General features: G+C 41.0%; 1 protein-coding gene and 1 long non-coding RNA gene across 3 annotated transcripts; both read left to right on the top strand.

Annotated features, from left to right (window-relative positions):
* Positions 1-35: 35 nt before the first annotated feature.
* RSL24D1 (ribosomal L24 domain containing 1) lies at positions 36-7,500 on the top strand. The gene is made up of 6 exons (XM_042039437.1): positions 36-162; positions 1,992-2,105; positions 3,660-3,732; positions 4,436-4,499; positions 4,942-5,027; positions 6,240-7,500. Exons 1-6 carry the CDS (start codon positions 82-84, stop codon positions 6,311-6,313), a joined length of 492 nt encoding a protein of 163 aa, XP_041895371.1. The 5' UTR covers positions 36-81; the 3' UTR covers positions 6,314-7,500.
* A 9,700-nt stretch (positions 7,501-17,200) lies between these two features.
* On the top strand, positions 17,201-19,396 carry LOC121670044. Of its 2 annotated transcripts, none has more exons than XR_006018007.1 (3): positions 17,201-17,398; positions 17,719-17,811; positions 18,983-19,396. It is a non-coding gene; the product is annotated as an uncharacterized LOC121670044 (long non-coding RNA). The 2 variants fall into 2 exon arrangements; XR_006018006.1 differs by lacking the exon at positions 18,983-19,396 and adding an exon at positions 18,852-18,936.
* Positions 19,397-20,468: the final 1,072 nt, after the last annotated feature.

Here is a 20,468-nt window from a genome sequence, read left to right on the forward strand (position 1 = left end):
CCGGTCAGCGGGGCCGCGCTTCCGCCCGCGGGGCCGCGCTTCCGCCCGCGGGGCCGCGCTTCCGCCCGCGCCGCCGCCGCCATGCGCATCGAGAAGTGCTACTTCTGCTCGGGGCCCATCTACCCGGGACACGGCGTCATGTTTGTGCGCAACGACTGCAAGGTACCGCCCGACCGGCACCGGCGCCGCTCTCCCCGCAGCGCTCACGGCTGCTCCCTGTGCCGGCCCGGCCTGTGCGGCGGGGATCGCTGTCACCGGCCGCGCCCCACGCGGAGCGCTCATAGCCGGAGCCTCTGTCCCGGGCCGGGGTCGCCGTTGGCGGTCGGCACGGGGCCGTGCTGCAGTCCATGGTGTGGGGGACGGGAGCCCGAAATGAGTGTAGTTGATCAGAGCACGGTGCTGAGAACACCGAGATTTTGGGTTCGATCCCTGCACGGGCCACTTACTTAAGAGCTGGACTCGGTGATCCTTGTGGGTCCGTTCCAACTCTGACTATTCTGTGAATCTGTGAAATTCATGTCTTACTGATATTTAAATATAAGGACCTGGAGCGACGCAGTAATTTGGCAGTTGGTGTGGCCGTCGGCAAGAGTGGGGGCTGAATTATTTGCTTTCAGTTTTTAGTAAGAAATAATACATCTCGCAGAACACAGAATCCTCATCGTTTAATTTTCAGGTGGCAGCAGGTGGGTGCTCGGCTCTGAGCAGACACCGCAGGCAGGCGCGGAGGGCCGGCATGTCCCTCGTGGGGCTCTGGGAAAAGCTGTGACTCCGGGATCTGATGTGACTCACCCAGCTGAGGCTGTCAGAACAGCAGGAGCATGGCACTTTGGGCTCTGCACCGGGCTGACAAGTTTGTATTCTAAATGTTGTGTATAGTTTTCCAGCCTCTGCCGTGCTCCTCATTGGTGCTGCGGGGCCTTGGAGCCCCCAGGGTGAAGCGCAGCTTGCGCAAATCGCTTCCTTCCCGTGCCCAGACGTCAGAACAGATCCCGGCCGGGCCGTGCTGCTCGCATGAGTCACAGCTCCGGGGAGTCTGGGGGTGGATGCGCACTGACACGGGTCTGTGAGCTCCGAAAGGCCACAAGGGATGTGTTTTTAGATAAGGTAGCACAGTGGCAGCTTAGTCGTGAACAGATAATCTATGAAAGGGCAAAATACAGTGGCAGGTGTGCCTAAATTGAGGTGAAAAAACGTGGTAGAAAAGTGTAAAAAAAAAAAAAGTTATTCGAAGATGATTGCCTTAATTAAAAGTTTCTATTAATTTTCTTTAGAATTGACTTAGATGGGAAGGAGAGTATGGCTGTAGAAAAATAGGATATTCAAAACCTCATGAACAACATGTAATTCTGACCACTCTTAAGTGAAGAGTCTAGCATTCTGTAGAATGTGTAGAAAAATGGGGAAAAAAAGAAAAAGACCAATTAAAACTTTCTGGCATATGCTTTAACTGCTTTCAGTAAATTCAGTCCAGGACTTAACTAATGTGTTTAGGACTCCTGCATGATAATCTTTGGGGCCTAAGGCTGCATCCCAGAAAAGAGATGGTTTTTTGTGTATGTTGCATTCAGTATGAGACATGTGAGGATTTTTTGTTGTTCTCAGGATGGTACTGTATCTAAAAAGTGCTGGCAGCTATAGAAAATTGTTTATTCATACTAGAGGTTTGTTTTTATGGTTATTTTTGTGGATGATAAGTCTCACAACTCAGGTATATTTTATTTACAATCAGCTTAATTGTAAGTACTCATGCTTATCCCTGGCAGTTGTGAAAATGACTTTATAATGACAAAACAATATTAGTGCTTGAAATTATTTTTGTTAATAGCTGTATTTTCTATAAAAATACTGGCATTTGAAAGATGAATATAATTTCTAATAAGCAGTATTGCTAGAGTAACTTTAGTGTTTGATATCACACTTGCAGTGGGGCATGAATAACGTGATTTGACTTAAGATTTTTCTTTATTATCACCCCCTTCTTATTTAAGATATTTAGATTCTGCAAATCAAAATGCCACAGAAACTTCAAAAAGAAGCGAAATCCCAGAAAGATGAGATGGACTAAAGCGTTCCGTAAAGCAGCTGGCAAAGAACTGACAGTGGTAAGAAGCTGAACTGGCTCATGCTTTACATTAGCACACTAAAATGGCTCTTCCCATGGCAGACAGGCTGGGCTAGGTGGCTTAAAGCATTGTCATTTAATGAAATGAGCTTGAGAAAAGAGGGATTGTGGAAGAGAATGTGAGAGTTCTTGTGAGTGAGCTATTCATTCAGCTTGATTAAAACCTGGATCTTCCCACTTCGGGATGGAAGCCAGTGTATCCGGTGTCTGTTGGTAACACGTGGTGGCTCCCAACTCCAAGGCATTTTTTCCTACCAATAAATCTTCTACTCTCTGGACATACAGTCGTATTTCTGCACAAATAATCGGAGTTACCAGGTACCTCAGCAAGTACCTCTATGTAGACCCCTGAAATAGTTATCTGTGAAGTCTCTTTAAAAGCTTACAATTTGTAGGAACAGTCTTTGCATAGATAGGAATGTTTGAAAAACATCGTGAGACCTCAAATGCAATTTCAAAACAAAATTGCTTCAGTGGTGAAAATATTAAACATTCACTTTTTGTGGGACAGTCCTTAAATAATTTAAGAATTACTGTGGCCTAATTACCTATTTTTTTTACAGAATATTAAAAATTTAGTAAGCGTTTTGACACAGTGCCTTCTGTGGATCTTTCAAGGGAAAGAATGTGGTTTTATTTTTTGAGGTGACTCTGAAAAGCCGTGGTTAATTAGCATCTTCAGTAATGGTGTTTCTTGCTTTTGAGTTGTTTCTGGCTATGTTGAATTACCTCTTTGAAAATAACTGAATTTAGAATTACTTTATACATGTCTAAATAGGTGACAGCATGTTCCAATTTTGAGACACATAATGTATTTTAAGAATAAAGCCAATACATGAACTTAGTGCTGTGTAACTCTGCTTTACCTCAACAAAAACCAGCCTCTGGGCAGGGAGAAGTCCTCAGATAAAGCTGATATAAAGCTAAATGTGCCTGGCATGAAAGAGGTCAGGAAACTGTTTTTTCATCTTCAGCTCGTGGGGATGAGGGGACATAGTTGGGGGATGGCAGCTGTCCCAAATGCCAGAGTCATCAATTGAAATATTTCACAATTTCAAATCATACTGTTTCAATATTCTTAAAATGAAATAGTGGTTGGGTTGGTTTTTTTTTTACCATTTCAAAATTAGAAGCTGTTGAGTAGTCCTTAGTTGTCCAGCAATAAATGCTTTCAACTCTACAGGTTTTCAATTTTGCCTTCCACTTGTCTAATCTACTCTGTATTTCCTATTCTGCATGGGTTTTCTCTGTTCCTTTTGTCTTGCTAAATAGAAAATAGCTGAGGGACATGTTGCGGTAAATAGTTCTTTTCAGACAAATCCCTGTGGCTCCTGACACTTTGAAGTCAAACACTCCACTCGGTTTCCTTCTCATATTTATCTCTAATGATTGTTCAAGTCTAAGGACAGAGCTTCTGAAAAGGGGGGAAAAAATCCCATAAAATATGAAGTTAAATGAGTGAGTGCTATAATAAGAATGTATTGATCTAAATATGCTTCTGCATATAGTCTATATTTACTTTTTCTTGATACAGGATAATTCATTTGAATTTGAAAAACGTAGGAATGAACCTGTGAAATACCAGAGAGAGTTGTGGAACAAGACTGGTGAGTCATTTTAGGAAAAAACCAAAAGATGGATTTTTTACTCATCATGAATGTGTTTTCAAAAGATGACGTTGAGTATTGACAGCTTGTAGTGATTGTGCTTGAAGTTACTGAAATCGTGTCCAAATTCTTAATGTGTGGAGGAGGTTTGAGTTGTAAACAGGTGTGGAGTTTCATTTGATTGTTTTTTTTCAGAAACTGGTTAGAAAAAGAGGACCTGAAGTCCTTTGTTTTGAATTACTGTCTGCAAAACCCCTTAGTGGTTTTCCAGCTTTTGAAGAGGCTCCCAGTGCAAGCCTTTTACACTGATGTGGTTGTTTCTATGTTTGTGCTAATTCCACTTCAGTTTGTTTCATAGAATCAATTGCTATAAAATGGGAGAACTGCCACAAAGGAGAAGGTGGTAACTTCCATCTGTTTTCAAGTAGTCTTTTGCAGTGATGGTTAACAATAGAAATTATGTGTAGGCACAAAAGTGGAAGCATAAATAAGTTGTAAAATACAAGTAATCATAGTTGCTACACAGAATATTCCCTTATCTTCCTGGTCTTTGAAGAAAGAATAGCTTCCTCTATATAGTGTGAGAGTTGCCTGTGGTATTTACATATTATGGGAGTACTGGTAGAGCTGCTTTGCAAAAATAGCATGGATTTTCTGCTGCAGGGATTTAAACACATTTAAAACAACTTCTGCTTTATTTCAGTGGATGCAATGAAGAGAGTGGAGGAAATAAAGCAAAAACGCCAAGCCAGATTTATTATGAACAGGTGAGAATTATTTCTTTGTTAAGACAATCTTTTCAGAAATGGGATGATCAAATTTTAAAGAGTTATTTTCTTTGTGTATACACAGTCATCCAAGGGATGGGGTAAAATACTTTTGGTGGGCTCTACTCTGCGTTACTGTCTGTCCAAGGAAATGTAGCTTTTGGACACTCAATTATAATAACTGCAATGTAGTACTTGTTTGTTGTACAGAGTATTAAGTTTAAACAAATTTCTGATAGGAGTTGGTACAGTGCTGCATTTTTTTGTGATTTTGTATCCAGTATTTTCTTGAATTGGTTTTCAAATACTTTTTATCTTTGTTTCCTCATAATCATAGTTATTTACAGCCTATACATACCTTTAGCAAGAGACACCATGCATTAAAATGAAAGCATACATCTCCTCTTTGAAGGTAATTAAATCTAGTTTTCCCCTTTCCCAGATTAAAGAAGAGCAAAGAGTTGCAGAAGGCAGAAGACATCAAAGAAGTCAAACAGAACATCCACCTTCTTCGTGCTCCCCATGCAGGTAAGAATTTGCTTTACTGGTTTGCTTACACAGTTTAGGATGAATGACTCATTCTACAGATCAATAATCCTGTACACTTGTCTTACAATTAATTTATCTAGTCCTGCATTCATCCTTATTTTGTGTGTTTTAAATTGCACTAAAGATGTGGTGCTCCATGAGCTGCATGTTTGTTAACCAGTACATTTATCTAAGTCTTCCCTTTGAACTGGTTAGTTGAACTCAACAGGCTCTACCACTGAATGATATAAAACAGAGAAGTTTAACTTTGCTGCTTGAATTTGTCAGTTAATTGTGAGAGCAGCTTTTTTTGTACTTCACCGAGTGTAACAGAACTTACATGAAAATACTGTTCTTTCAGAAAAGTCACATTTCAAATAAACTACTTACTTTGAAAAATACACTTAACGAAGTAATGAAGACAAGTTAAAAACGTTTCCATTAGCTCTTGTTTTATAAAAATTACCTTCATTATTAGGTATTAGTTAAAAGTCTGTTCTGTGGTTTTTCTTAGATTTTTGTCTGGATATATATAAACTTTGGTTTAATCTGTCCCCCCTTCTTTTTTTGAGGAAAGAAAAAAGATCTGAATTCAAAAGAATAAACTCAAGTGTTTCTTTCTGTGTTTGGCTTTGCTTGTGTTAAATGAATGATGCACAGTAGTGTGTGGTACATCTGTTGGTCAAACGCCAGCTGCCTTTTTGGTACTCTGCAATTCTGACTCGGCAGAGAGCAAAATCAAATCTAGATCTTGGATTTTTCTTACTCTTTGTTTTTCTTTTGGTCGTCTTATTGAGAGTTAATGTTTTTGCTATCCAACACAGCATTCAGGAGGGCTTAAATCTTCATGTAAAAACTAATGTGAGAAGGCCATTGATCTGTAGTAAGTAATGAATTTTTATAGTCCTTTGCAAGGTTCTGCCAGGTACTGGCAGCTGTATCGGTTTGTCATAGCAGGTGAAAACACAGGTTTGACTGCATTTTAGATTTTGCATATAAACAGCATCAGTTTTTCTGCTAAAACAGGTTTTAGGAGGTGATGGAGGTTAACAGTGAATACCTTTGAGCTTGATGGGTTTGCTCATAACAACTCTTCAAGCAATGTATTTAGGCTGTTTCATCTGGAGTAGACACATACATTGTTCAAGAAAAAACAGTTATTTGGGTTTAGAGAAACATGTTGAATTTGATTTTTTTTTTTTTTTTTTGAAGGTACACCAAAACAGCTGGAGGACAAAATGGTGCAGAAGCTACAAGAGGATATACCTATGGAAGAAGACTCTTAAAGTGCTTTTATTTGCTATTTATATCTCTTCAGCGGTTAACAGTTCCTTACTGCCTCACCTGACATCATTCAGAAATGTGCTTACAGTTGAAGAAAAGTACATTTTAATGAATAGCAGTCGTTTACAATTTGAATTATATTTTTAATGAAAAGTAATAGGTTGGATACTAGTTTAGGCAGTACTTAAAATTCTGTAGTTTGAGAAAACCTTGTCAGCAGGATGGAGAATGAAGCATTATTGTTTAAGATAATGTGTTCCTTGGAAAGTTACACTTCTTCCGGATAACTTTTCCACGGTAATTTAAATAATAAATAATAAAAGATGCTGGCCTTGAGCTTTTCTTACTTTATCTGTTGTTATTTCAAAGTGGTGAAAGCAGATAAAAATCTATCTTAATGATTACAAGATGGGGCACGAGGTATTAATTTTCATCAATCCGGTGTGGTCCAGACTTATTTTCATTCTTGTCCTGGGGAAAATTTTTCAATTTGAAGAATAGTGTTTGTTTTATCTCCTTTTTAAGTCAGCTACCCCAGAATTCCATTGCAGTTAACACCTGGCAAAGCTAACATTGATGCAGGACCTAGGTTTGGAAAATAATAATGGTGGTATCACCTACTCTGGAGTTGGCCCTGCCATCATCCTTACCCAGCAAAATTCAAATCTAATGTCTAATCAGGCAGATTGAGACAATAAATCACACTTGAGACTGTGTTTATCTGACCCCCAGGATTATTTTGATGGAAAAGATGCTGCTAAATCACAAGTATTTTGCATATTGTGGTGGTATTTATTCAGTGTGTCAGTACTGATATAAATACTGCTTTAAACTGTCGGAGTTTAAAACTGTCTGCAACAGTGTGATCAAAGAAAACCTTCAAAGGCGTTTATAGTATTTGCTTTCTTGTCGTGCTAGTTACCCTCAAAAACAATAATTTGTGGTTCTTTTCTGGACTTGGATATGTACTATAGCAATCACTGGAGACCCTCATACCTACCATCTACATGTGTATTGTGTAGTTCCGAGAAGAATTATATTTAAACTTATGTAAGGGTCTTTGGGGAGTGTGTGACATGAACAGGCATTGTACTCAATTTTTTCTCTCTTGATTTATGAGTTCAGACACTTAGACAATGATGTATTTTAGTGAGAATTCTGGTAATAAAAATGTAATTCCTTATTTTAATGACATTAAAATTTTGCTATCATTTAAAATTTGCTGTTAAGATGATGGCTGAGAAGCATTTTAGGTGTCCAATATTAGTATTTCCCCTATAAACTGTAATGTAAATGCCATCTGAAAAGCATATGGTAAGTTGGCCAGAAAACGTGTATCAATGGGGTGAAATCACTAAGATGGTACCGTGTAAATACAGTGTATATGTACTATATGTACACCAAGATGCTTGGGCTTGTGGAGGGAGATACTCACAGCATGTTGATTTGTATAGCCTCACATAAATGTACTAACTACACTTCAGCTCAGGAAATGTGATTTTTTTGGATGGCCTTTTTTATTGTAGTATTTGATGTCCTTAATTCTTGAAGTGGGATACTTCACCTAAAAATCTTATTACATATAATTTTTAAAACTTATGTACTAGTTTGAAAGCAAACCAGTGAGAGATTCCAAATCAGAATTAAAATTTAATTGGAAAATTAAGATAAGGGCAACAATACAGAAACACTGGCTTAAACTGACAGGGTCAGGATATGACCTGACACCCTGTTGGGCAGAGTGGTGGTAGCAGTCCAATTAAATGGTGGCTGCAGTCCTCCTGAAGTGATAGATATGGTTCTGTTGAAGCGGTGATCCTGTAGAAGGGTCTGGTCTTCCTCTGAAGGTCCACTGATGGTTATGTAGCTCTTGTCCTCTGGGAATCCAGTAGGTAAGGGTTGAGTGGTGGTCCAAACCTCAGATTATATCCAGGTAGGAATGCTTGGTTCCTCCCCCTGGGCGGAGCATCTCACAATGGGATGATGTAATTTTATGAGTCATGCGGTGAGGCTTGATAGCCCATTAACCGAAAAAATATTTCTCTGGAGGGAGTTATCAGGGATGTGTCATGGAAGAGATAAAGAACACTGCCCCACCTGGTTTTAACAGATAGTGATAGAATACACACTTTGGTTACATTTTACATTGTAACCTAAGACAATTTACTAAATTTTAAAGATAGGATGTTCAGCAAGCGCGGAGTTTTAACTTTCTCCAAAAATAGTGAAGGAAATAGCGCAATGCAGAGAAAGGTGATGAGCACCACTGAGTGTTAATTAGTATTTATATAAATTATTTTACTTCATACGAGTTTAACATTAAATAATTTATATTACATAATATCTGTAGTTGTTCTATTTGTAAATGAACTGCAATAATTAACTGGTTTGTGTGCTCTATGGAAGTGTATATGTAGGATTATTAACCCTTTCCTATGGAGGTTTGTAAGTGAAGTAGTCATTGTGCAGCAGTTGAGAAGAGCCATTTGGGGAGTACACTACAACCATAAATCCTGAACACTCTGCCAGATGAGCCATTTCTCTGGGAGGCAGAGACTTGCAGCCTGCTGTGTATGCCTTGTAGTATGTAGAAGGTAGTTGAGTTTACAAAATTTGTCGTGAGTAACATGCTTACAGCACCTTTTTAGAGGGTGCTCTTGTGATTTTAATTTTTTTTTAAATTTAATTGCTGTGGCGTCACATTCTCTTGTCTGTCAACTGGAGCACAAGGTGAGGGGGGAAGAGCTGCAGCTGAGGAATGATGTGGGGCTGGTGATCATTCTGCACGTCTCTGCATAACCCACTGCTGCAGAGATCTTTATGGGGAGCTGCTGAGCTGCAGAAGAGCGGTGGTTCTTTCTTTTACAAGGGTGGCTGTCCAACCACGTTTCTAATGGAAATTGTTATTTGAGACATTTTGGTGAAGATCTTTCTTTGCTTGCTTAAGATGAAAATTAACTTAGATTTTGCATTTTGTTTACAAGACTTAGAGAGAAAATGTGCAACTGAGCAGTATCCTGGTGGTCATGGGGAAATACTGCCAAATATGAAAAAGGAAATGCATTCCTCTTTCCACTTGAACAGCTCTAGATCACATAGTGGCTTTCCAGAGGAGTTTGGGGATAGGTAAACGGGGAGCCCTTATCTGTCTCCTGTGTGTGGGGCTGAACTGTGCCCAGTCCTTGGGAAGGCAGGACCTGCCATCATTCCCCCAAGAGCAAGTTGGAGAGAATAAAACAAAATAAATTTCTCTGCATATGGTCTCTTTAAATTGACATTTAAAAATAGACAGACAACCAACAAGAAGGCTTAAACAATTTTATCAGTGGTTGATTTATTTCAGCTTTCTGCTCTCTCTGGTTGCAATTCAGTGCAACCCATAAATAAGTTAGGCTGGTAAAGAAGATTGAATTTTTGAGGCCAAAACAATAATTGAGGAATTGAACAGCCTGGAGGTTGAAATATCTTCTCCTGGGATATAAGCCTTTGGACCTATTAGCAATTGTCTATTGCTTTTCCAGCCATGGACACCTATGACCGCGTCAACATGTGGAACTGATTTACGTTTCTTTGTGTTGCACACAGACAGATCTCGTACGTATGCTGGGCTCCTCCATGCTGTTACTCTGAAGTAAGAATATCTCAGGAAAATCTCTGACTAGAAAAATCTCAAAACTATGGGAAGGCCCAATTTCCTACAAAGAAAGTCTGCACCCGCTCAGCATGATTTGATTATACAGAAGGTTATATTTTACACTTTTCCCACACTGTATTAGCACTTGGAAAGACTGAAAGTGAAGCCTGAAAGAAGGAATTTGCATTTTTTCTTAAAAGCAAAATGAACAAGCAAAACCAAAACCCACCATTTTTTCAGTCATTCCTTCAGGATCAAACTTTGAGAAAACCTCCATAGACAACCAAAGTAAGAAGTATGGATTGCAAAACCAACCCCTGACCAAAGGCAAAAAAAAGTATCTTGAGGCCTTACTCTGCATAAAGACATGGAACTGGACAGGCCTGCAGGGGATTCCCCAGCTCTCCGGGAGGCACCGCGGCATTTTGGGGCAGCCTTGGGGGCTTTACTTCAGGACTGCACTCTGCGGGACAGGGCCTTGCCAGGAGCTGCCCCATTGCTGCTCCTCCGCTCATGCGGACCCACATCTGAACCACAGCTCAAAGAACAGAAACAGACACCGCTTTCCTTCCCTCGTGAACTCGGCATCCCACAGAGCCTGCACGAATGCTGTTTCTAAGGATGGTGTCACTTGGAGGGGGCCACTAGGAGGGAGCTTCCCAGGGTGACAGTTCCCCACGCACCTTCCCTGAGCAGCCGGGGGTTTGAACAGTTACAATGACAGTCACGCATCGAGGGTGACACTGGATAAAACACATAAAGGGCACTCTGGGGGACTCAGGGCAGGGCTGGAACCCCTGCTCTGGGCACAAGGAACTGAGGCTGGAAGTGAGGGAGCAGCCAAAACATGTTACCATGAGGTTAAACTCCTCCTCAAAGAAAAGCCAGCATTTAACTTGAAATCACTAAGAGAGGGTTAAAAATGGAAAAGAGGAAATACGAGAAAAAGACAATTACTAAATCGCTATTAAAATCCACATTTCCAACTTTTGTAGTCTGAAAAAAAAACCCCAAACATCTATATATCTGGTTTTGTTTTATATGAAAAGATGACAGCAATTGAAACTAAAAAGCATTTGTTAAAAATTGGTTTTGACTATCACATTTGTTCTGACCAAGTCCATCAGAGTTTGTTTTGAAGAAAGGCTCCTGACGGCGTAGAGTACAAACACAAAATGGCTATAGTTTGTTAGATCTGGTAAATGCCAAGAAGAGAGACTGTATAATGGAATTTAGCACTACCAGTTATTCATAAATAGTTCTTCTGATTAGATATTCACACATCATCATCATCATTTGTCTTGTAAGTCTGTTTGCGCAGGCACCTCGTGCTCTGCTCCTACTAAATCTCGGCACAGACAGGACCGGTGATTTGGACTTATGGCACTAAACTAGGATCTCTTCTGAATAACAGTGTGCTGCTGTTAACAAGCAGCATTACTTGAGATTGGGTAGGAACAAGGATTTGTGGAGGTAGCTGCGTTGGAAGGCATTCTTTGCTGGTTTTGGGTTTTTTTGTGTTATCCTCTTCCTTCTCCCTCCCCTCCTTAGACTTTTCATATTATATTTAGTTTGATGAAGCCACTCTTGTTTCTTAAATAGCTGTCTCTTCACCTTTAAAAAGTACTTGGATAACATTTTGTCTTATACACATGTATGGCAATAAAGGTATATACTGAATAAGGGGGGATGTCAGCTCTAGCTCTACAAGCTGTGAGATTTATTAGTGACATTGTTTCAATGTGGGGAACAGACTCCTGAATAGAAATAGATGTGTTATTTATAAGGCAACAATATTGTGCATTCACGAATTATCACTGGGAATCAAGGCAGACGCCTCTGCCTAATGAAAAAAAATGTTGTTTGCAGGTAATTGAGCTGTTTTCTTTAGGCTCCACTCTGCACTAAACTTGAAAATTAAGAGAATTGCTTTGGTAATTAATTTGACTGAAGTGATTCCTGAGTAGAGAATTTGAAAGATTTCTTATTACTTGATAAAATGAAAAGTTGCCAGAAATTCTCCCTAGTGTTGAGGTGAGGTTGGTTACAGTATCTCTGTTTACACAAGCTCTAGCAGAAAGATGTGTTTTCATTTAACCTTGCTGCAGAAATTGACGCTGCAGAACTGCTTGGGGTGAGCAGTGAAATAACCAAATAGTTTTCTCATACGACAATTGCCTGCCATTCCTAGCACTGGGCAAATTGAGATTACCTTTCAAATCCCTGTGTTTCCCAGCTTTTTGTACTCCCTGACACAAAACTTGAGGACAGAGTGGTACAGGCCATACAGGTTTAGTTTGATACATAAAGGTGGCAGACCTGAACCCGGCAGTCTTCAGGATTGGCTGTACAGACAGCTTTTTCTTCTAACAAGCCAAACAAACTGTTGATGTGCTTAGAAGTCTGTAAGAACCAGCTAGGCTGCTCCCCTGGGCTGCTCCTGTTTCCTCTGTTTGGTTAGTGGTGCTGGGCACAGATGGAAAGTCATTCAAGGTTAATTTGATTAGCTGTACCCAGCTTCTGGGGATCTCTGGGGAAAATCTTTCTTTTGAAATAGAAGATACAGATATCATAATGCGATCCTAATTCATGGGTGATATTTAGAAAGAAACAGTATTTAACCTTGAGGTAGGAATACATTTAGAATGTTCTATGCACAAAGCACGCTTTAATCCAGATTTCTTTAGGGCATAGCCTTGCTACTGCTTGGGATGCCTCATACAGATTATCCCCAGGATATCTGGGGAATACTGTGATGCTGCATTTAAAGAACTTGTGCTTTTTTTTCCACGGATGTCTATTTCCAAGTCTGATATTGACTTGGAAGGAGATTGTGTGCCAGATTTTGTTACTGATGCTGTCAGAAAGCTGTGATACAAAGGTGACAGGAAGCATTCTTCACTTTTCACAGCTTCTGTAGATTCAATTGTTTTGAAGAGGAAGGAGATGGCTTTCTGAAAATTGCTTTTACTGGCTCTTGAAGTATTTCTACAGCAGATATTCAGAACTCGGGTTCTGCTTTAAAACATCCAGCTGTGAACACAGAAGGCATTCTTAGGTCAAACTAAAGGTGGTTGAGCAGGGTAAAGACCTGTAGGCCTCTAATAACAAATTTGTCTGCTTCCTGTGTTGATAGACAAAGGAATTAACAACATTGCAAGCTTTTCTAGTGATCATTATGGTCTGCGCACAGTTGAATTTATTTTCTTATTGTATCGTGTGTAGTGATCTACATGAACCTGGTCATATAAGGACCAGGTATTCTCCCAGTTTTCTAAGGATAAGCCAACTTTTGTTAAACTGCTTCTGCCAGACTGTGTAGGTTTTTTGGCAGTCATTTAAATCTACTTCACTACATGAGTTTCATCTGCTTGTCCAAAATCTGTTAGTAGTTGTTTACTTTTCATGACAATCCTGTTAATTCCAGTTCTGGAAATGTCTTTTAAAAATCTTAATGCCTTTAGACCAAAAATAGAGGAACCTTTATGCTGGTTTATATCTAAAGTCCCTTTAACGTTGTACTACCTGTGATGGCCAGTAGAGCAGAACCTGTCAGAGATGGATCACAAAGCATCATCTGAGCGCCCTTTTCCATGGTTTATCTTCCTAAATTCAAACAGTCAGTAATTTAGGGATTTCTTTGGAAACTTCCGGTGAACCAGTCTTCTATGACTGTATCAAGTCTAATTTTGTACCCCCCTATACTTTCATTTCTCAATGATCCTGTTATGAATACTTCTGTTTAATTGGTTATTGTGAGGAAGAACTTTGTGATTTGGATTTGGCACTGTTGGGTTTTCTGTAGTTCTAGTATTGCAAGAAGCTGAATTACTAATTCTCTTTGCAGTGTTTGCAGTGTTGTGAACCTCTAGTTACCTATTTTCTAAACCAAAGGGTCCTAGTCTCTTACCCTGCTCTGTAGGAAGGCCTCTGAGCATCTTTGTTGCTCCTTCTTACGTCTGTTCTTCTTGTCTGGTTTGTGGGATTGAAACAATGACAAATTCCTGCACTATTCAACGTATGGATGGGTGCACCCTTTATGTCTGCACTGTTTCTCCTTTTTTTTCGGTTTCTTTTGTAACTGTGTTTTTCAATATCCTTAGCTTTTTCCTGCATGCTTTGCAGAAAGAAAATAACCTTCACTGTTCACATATATATAGATTTAGAATTTGCCAGTTCATTCACTATGTTTTCTCTTTCTAAATTTTTAGTGAACAGACAAGTCCATGACTACCTGAATGTACCATGATTAGAACTGTGCTTTTAAGAGAAGTGAAATATACAGCATTATAAAAAGGATAAACACACAAAAAAACCCTGCAAAGGAATTAAATTCTGTCAAAACAGGTCTCAACAGATGGGCATCAGCTACTCTTAGCAGGGAGAGAAAATCACCTTGAATGCTTTTCATTCTTGAGAACTGTTACTTGAAAGTGAGTGGTGCCATTGTCTTAAATGTTTAAACATAGTTGATCGTAGATGCAGGAAAGTGTTCACTGGTATGGAGTTTTATGAATCATTTACCTTTGTAGGAGTACATTCCGACATCCTAAATGCAATATGCCGTTTCCCTTCCCACACGTTACATGTAATAGCTAAGTGGTGAGTAGACAGCTACAAGTCAGCAGACCTGAGTTTTATTCCTGGCTCTGTTTGCCTTGGTAATTTTACTCAAGTTGCTCAGCTTTTCTGAGTTCTCTGTAAAATGGTCTGCCTGATCACAAGGACTACCATCTGTCTCTTCCAACTTTTCCATGCATAGTAAGGCACTGAAGTGAGACTTACTGCAGCAATTAATTTTATCTTAGAATTCTACAGGACATTTTTAATGTCATTTTAATCTTACTTTCCCAGCTCTGGAACAAACAGAGTTCCTTTCATTCATCCTTTCCATTACTTTTTTTGGGTAGGGTTTTTGTCACTGACTAAGGCCTTTAGGGCCAGGTTCAGTCATGAGACAGTCTCCTGGTAGATCTGTAAGTCAGAGGGAATTGTTCATGTGAGTTCCCAATAGAAACCAGTATGATACCAGTCCAACTCTGTGCTATGAAGCAATGGCTGACTCAGTTGGTGTTGGGGTCCCTCCCCTGCCATGGAACCCTGGGAGAGGGGCCCTGAGGGCACAGACACGGGGTTTCCCTGCCCCTGCTCAGCCTCGTTCCCATGGGTTGGTTTGTGTTCCCTGCGCGGGCAGAAGGACCCTTGGTCCCGTGACTGGAACAGTTCCTCCGCTGAGCCCCGGCCATGCGGCTGGAGAAATAAACATCTCTGAAACAGCTAGCAAGAATCTGTCTGTCCATATATATTTCCTTTCCACGGGACTCCTGGTTTGATATATGCGTGTTGCGGTATCCCCACTGCAACAAATGGTGGAGAATTGTGAGCAGAACGATCCCTGATCCCTAAGCGACTGATTTGTGTGAGTAAACCCTGGAAACTTTGGATTCCTCTTCTTGGTTTTGCTTTGCTATTCCATATCTAAACTATGGAGGAACCATGGGAAGACTCTTGGCTCTCAGAGCCGCATATGGACATTTATCTTAAAATGATTCTTGAACAACGATTTGTAAATTTTAGCTTGATTCAAGCTCAAAAAGAACTGAAACACTTCCTGGCATGGTTGTTTAAGAACTTTTTCTATGTTTCTTGGGATTTAATTCTTACCAAGGGCTTTTGGAAAACCGTTTGGACACAGTTAATATTGGAGTCAAAATATATGCCGATGGAAGAATACTTTCGTGAATATTATTTAGTTACCGAGACTGTTGAGCAATGTCGGCTGTGTCCTGGCGAAGGGAAGCCTGGCGCAGGGACCGTGCGGCCCAGGCCACGTGCGCCGAGCGCTCTGCGAGCAGCAGCGAGGCAGTTCCCGCGTGCGGGCGGAGCCACGCGAGCCGCAGTGTCGGTGGTGGAGCGGGGAGCGGCGGGAGCGGCGGGACCCGGCGGTGCCCACCCGGCCCTGCGCAGCGCGTGGTGGAGCGAGCCCCGTGAACGCCCGACCGAGAGGGGCGGCGCGCGGGCAGCGGCTGGCGGCGGTGGAGCAGAGCTGCGCCCAGCCGAAACGCGCGCTGGAGCAGGGCACGGGGGGGTCATCGCTCGGGGGCCCGGCCGAGACGTGGGTGCAGCGCCCGGCAGCGGCAGCGAAGCTGCGACCAGAGGAGGCAACGCACGGAGAACTGAGCGGCGCGGCCCGGCCCGGCCCGCGCAGCCCCGAACGCGACCCCGGGAAGAGCGCGCAGGCACGAGCAGCCCCGACAATTCCAACACGGGAGCGACCGAAAGAGACAGCAAAGACGCAGCGAGACAGAAAACAGCCACTCGGAAAAAGGAAAAGATCATAGTAACTAAGATCTTAGGGATAGTAAAATGGTATAATGTTAAGCAAAATTATGGTTTTATAACAAGGTGTGACGACCAGCAAGACATATTCGTGCATAGAACTGCTATTAAAAAGAATAACCCTGAAAAATGCATCCCAAGCTTGGGAGATGGAGAGGTGGTGGAATTTAAAATTGTACTAGGGAGAAAAGGGTTACAAGCATCGCAGGTCACTGGGCCCGATGGTGTTTCTGTGAAAGGCAGTATATATGCAAAAAATCGTAGTCATGTTAGACAATATCTCCATTGTAAGCCCCCCCTACAGTCTCCCTTTCCTAATCCCACCTTTCCCTTTTACCCTATGTCCTATTACCCCCAGTGTATTCCCAATCCGTTTTTTCATCCATGGTTTCCCTCACAAAACCATGCTTTTGCCAATTGTTTCCCCAAAAATCCCTTTCCAATGCCGAGTGGGGGATGAAAAGGGGGAGGGAAGAAGTTAAACCCTCTCCTGCCTCAGTTTCTCCACAAAGCATGCTCAGAGAGTTCTGTCTCCCTTCTGTCAGCCCTAAGATGTTCCATAGAATCTGTTTGGACATTTAAAGACTCAGGAGGGTGGCTTGTTTTGTCTTGAAACTGTTCTTGTTATGTTTATCCAGTTGTTTTCATTCTCCTTTTATTAAAATAAAACGGGTGAGGTGTTGGGGTCCCTCCCCCGCCGTGTAGCCCTGGGAGAGGGGCCCTGAGGGCACAGACACGGGGCTTCCCTGCCCCTGCTCAGCCTCGTTCCCATGGGTTGGTTTGTGTTCCCTGCGCGGGCAGAAGGACCCTTGGTCCCGTGACTGGAGCAGTTCCTCCGCTGAGCCCCGGCCATGCGGCTGGAGAAATAAACATCTCTGAAACATCTAGCAAGAATCTGTCTGTCCATATATATTTCCTTTCCACGCGACTCCTGGTTTGATATATGCATGTTGCAGTATCCCCACTGCAACAAGTTGGTCTGACCCCAAGTACCTGACTGGGAATAAAGCAGCTCCCATGCAAATAAGAAGTTGACTGTTGTTTCATCAAGTGATTGCCAAGGGTGTTGGACATCTTACTTATTTCTGCTCCTTCTGCTGAGGTTAAATAGCTGGTAATACTTCAGTTCTTAAATCTAGTAATACTTTGTAGCTATGATTTTTCCCTGAAGCCCTGTTTCAGAAACTCTCTCTGTTTATGTAATTTGGAAATCCTAACAGAGCAGTGTAAGTCTAGTAATCAACCAAATTTAGCACTGGAAACCTTTTATTTATTATCAGTAGGGACACAGGACAAAAGAGATGAAACATTCCCAAGCTATTCAGTGAGGATCTAGCACAGATACTTTGGGATTCCAAGCTTGCAGATTTTATGATTTGTAGGATGAAATGTAATCTGGTATTTTAAAATGTAAATTAAAACATTTTTCCTTAGCCCTCAAGATTATGAAGAATGCATCTCAGCCAAGTATGAATGCCTGAAAGAAGTGATGTCTTACTCAGTCTGCAGACAAGCAAAACAAGTAAGGTAAGAAAAGGTGAGAAGACTCTCACTATTCTAAACCCATTTTTAATTCTGAAACTTGAGTTAATCAAAACTGTCAACTCTTCACCTTGTTGATCACAGTAGCATTTGATTTCATCTCACTGTTGAAAAATTACTCTTACTATCTGACAACCCTGAAGGTTTTCAAACTGAATTTATTTTTGATCCAAAACATTTTTTGCATACTGAAAATTCAGAGAAAGAAAAATTCAGCATTCAAATAAAAAACATATGGGTTGCAATACTATCACATATATTTTCATACATAATTCTCAAAATTCCTCATTTTTCATTTTAAAGAAGGAAGGCCTTGTTAATTGGTGTCAGAACACAGTAGAAAATTATGAGGGGGATTAAAACCCTTGGCTGAAATCAGATTTGTATGACCTGTGTTTTAGAAACTTTATTTGCTTGAGCCGTTGCAGCCTGAAAGAAACAAGTATCTTTCTTGAAAACATGATGATGAGATCCCAGATAATCAGTAACCTAGGGCATACTCCTACCGATGCAGAAAATGCTGTCAGAAAAGCTTTCCTTGGATAATAAAAACATGAAATGAATCTTAACATCCAGTCATTAGCATTCAAAGACCTATTCAGTCACAGAAATGTCTTTTTGCTCTTTTCCCCTCAGTGCTATATTTATTAGGAGGTAAGAATGTGATGCAGAAGCCAGAACCTGAAGGTGTTTAGCGTGCTGTGATTCAGCTGCCTGGCAAAAGATCTTACTTTGGCAGTCCCCAGACTGATCTTGTGAAGTATTCCTCAGGGAGGGAGATTTCTTTCCAGAACTGTCCTCCTTTGGTGTGGCCATCTGTCTCTATATAGTAATTTGGGCAAAAATAGAAATTACAAACAGAAAATTGCTCTGTTGCCAGCTTAGCTGCAGAATGCACACTGAAGCTTTACTCACTCAGGAGGGTTTAGTGCCAGGGTTCTTTGCTGGGGATAAAACACTGTATCATATTTTCCTTTCCTGTTGGTGTTGGATTAAAAACTAAATCCTGCTCATTTTACTTTCAGAAGTAGTCCCAGAGGATTTTGGTAGGATTAATTGCATATGAAAAGCAAGCGGGATTTGGCATTCTGCGTACATTGAAAATTAAACAGAGGTAAATATTATCAAAAGTTTTAACTTACTGATGTTATTTCAGCTTTTTTTGTCATCTGAACCTTTTCTGCTGAATACTTGAAGATGTTCATGGAACTTCAGAAAAGTCACGTCTCTGAAAGGAAAAGGGAAGAAATCTGTGTCTATGTAGGACTCAACTCATCAAAGACTTGAATTTGCTGCTCAAGTCCTTCTCCTTTCCTGAGGTTAGGCACATATGTAGGTGCATTGTTGAATTTGGGACTTAACGAAGAACTCCATTCTCTTTTTTCAATCACATGCACATTTATCTTTTTCTGTAGTTTTTCCTCTATAGTATTCTAAGGCTTCTGCTGGGGAGATGATGCAAAATACCTTTATGATACATTGGGAATAGTGCCCTGAAAAGACATATTCTACGGATTTAGAGTTTGCAGAACAAATTTTAGTTCTGTGGGTAGTGTGGGTGGATGCAGGGATGAAGAGCTCTAGAAAGTAAAAGTCAGTACCTGATAAACTTGGAAAGGTACAGCTTCAACTGTCCTAGATTTTTTGTGATGGGGAGGTGGAAGACGTTCTGTCAAAACAGACCTAAACAATTTTTTTAACCCTCTAATATTTTGTAATCTGTTCTGTGTGGGTCTTCAGTGAGATTATTTCACCTGCCTCAGTCTTTGAGCTTTTTGATGTTACCCCAGTGCCCTGGGAGCACAGAGCACACGTGGACAGGGAGATCAGTTAAGAGACAAATCCTTCAGAGTGCATGGCCCTAAAGTACTTTAGGGACACCATCAGTTTTGAGAAACTAATTTCAAGATCCAGAAGATCAGCAGTAATCTTGGATGGAGCCAGTGGGCCTGTGTGAAGGAGTGGGGAGGAAACACTGTTTGATACCTTTAGCTGCAAGGTTTCTGTGTAATGAGGGTTCCTTGTTGCTGCTATTTTTCTGTCTTGAAATTAGAGCTAAATATTTCACAAGGATAACATCCAGTCTGTCTCGAATCAGTTGTGCCTTGGGCTAGAAAGAAGCAAACTGTATCTGAGGCCATCCTTCATTCAAGGGAGCCCTTGCCTGCAACAGCTTTTGTGCAAGTTGTGTAACAGCTTGAGCAACAGCTTTCAATAAATAAGAAGTTTCCCTTGTACTTTCTGCTGCCCTGCAGCTGTTTGCTCCATCCGTCACCCCTGTCCTTCACAGTTTCCCCAGCAGGTCGCTCCAGACCTGCCCTCTGTCTCCTTGCATGGTGGAGTCGGATCCTTTCCTAGTCCACAGGTGCTATTGTGATAAAAAATCTTGGCAAAGAGTAACATGGGATCAGTACTTCAGCTGCATTTTGAAAGCTCCATATAAAATGAGTTCAAGTGAAATACAAGTCCATGGCTCTCGACCTGAATTTTTTATTCCAAGGAAACATATTAACTTCCTGAATAAACTAAAATTATCTAAAATGGCATGACGTGGCTTTCCCTTGGGACGAGGACACAGTGCTCTACTTGTCTGTATCTCTACATTTGCCATCTTTCTCAGTTACCTCATGTATAGCCCAGAA

This window comes from Corvus kubaryi, unplaced genomic scaffold, assembly GCF_017639235.1.
Source record: "Corvus kubaryi isolate FWS band 111438036 unplaced genomic scaffold, C.kubaryi_AGA036_p1.0 37394, whole genome shotgun sequence".
NCBI lineage: Eukaryota > Metazoa > Chordata > Aves > Passeriformes > Corvidae > Corvus > Corvus kubaryi.

What these genes read in the sequence shown, in the direction of transcription:
- RSL24D1 (XM_042039437.1), top strand. Translation starts at nt 82, where the DNA reads ATGCGCATCGAGAAGTGCTACTTCTGCTCGGGGCCCATCTACCCGGGA. An exon ending in CTGGCAAAGAACTGACAGTG is followed by an intron (nt 2,106 to 3,659) that starts GTAAGAAGCTGA and finishes TTCTTGATACAG; the next exon opens with GATAATTCATTTGAATTTGA. An exon ending in GCCAGATTTATTATGAACAG is followed by an intron (nt 4,500 to 4,941) that starts GTGAGAATTATT and finishes CCCCTTTCCCAG; the next exon opens with ATTAAAGAAGAGCAAAGAGT.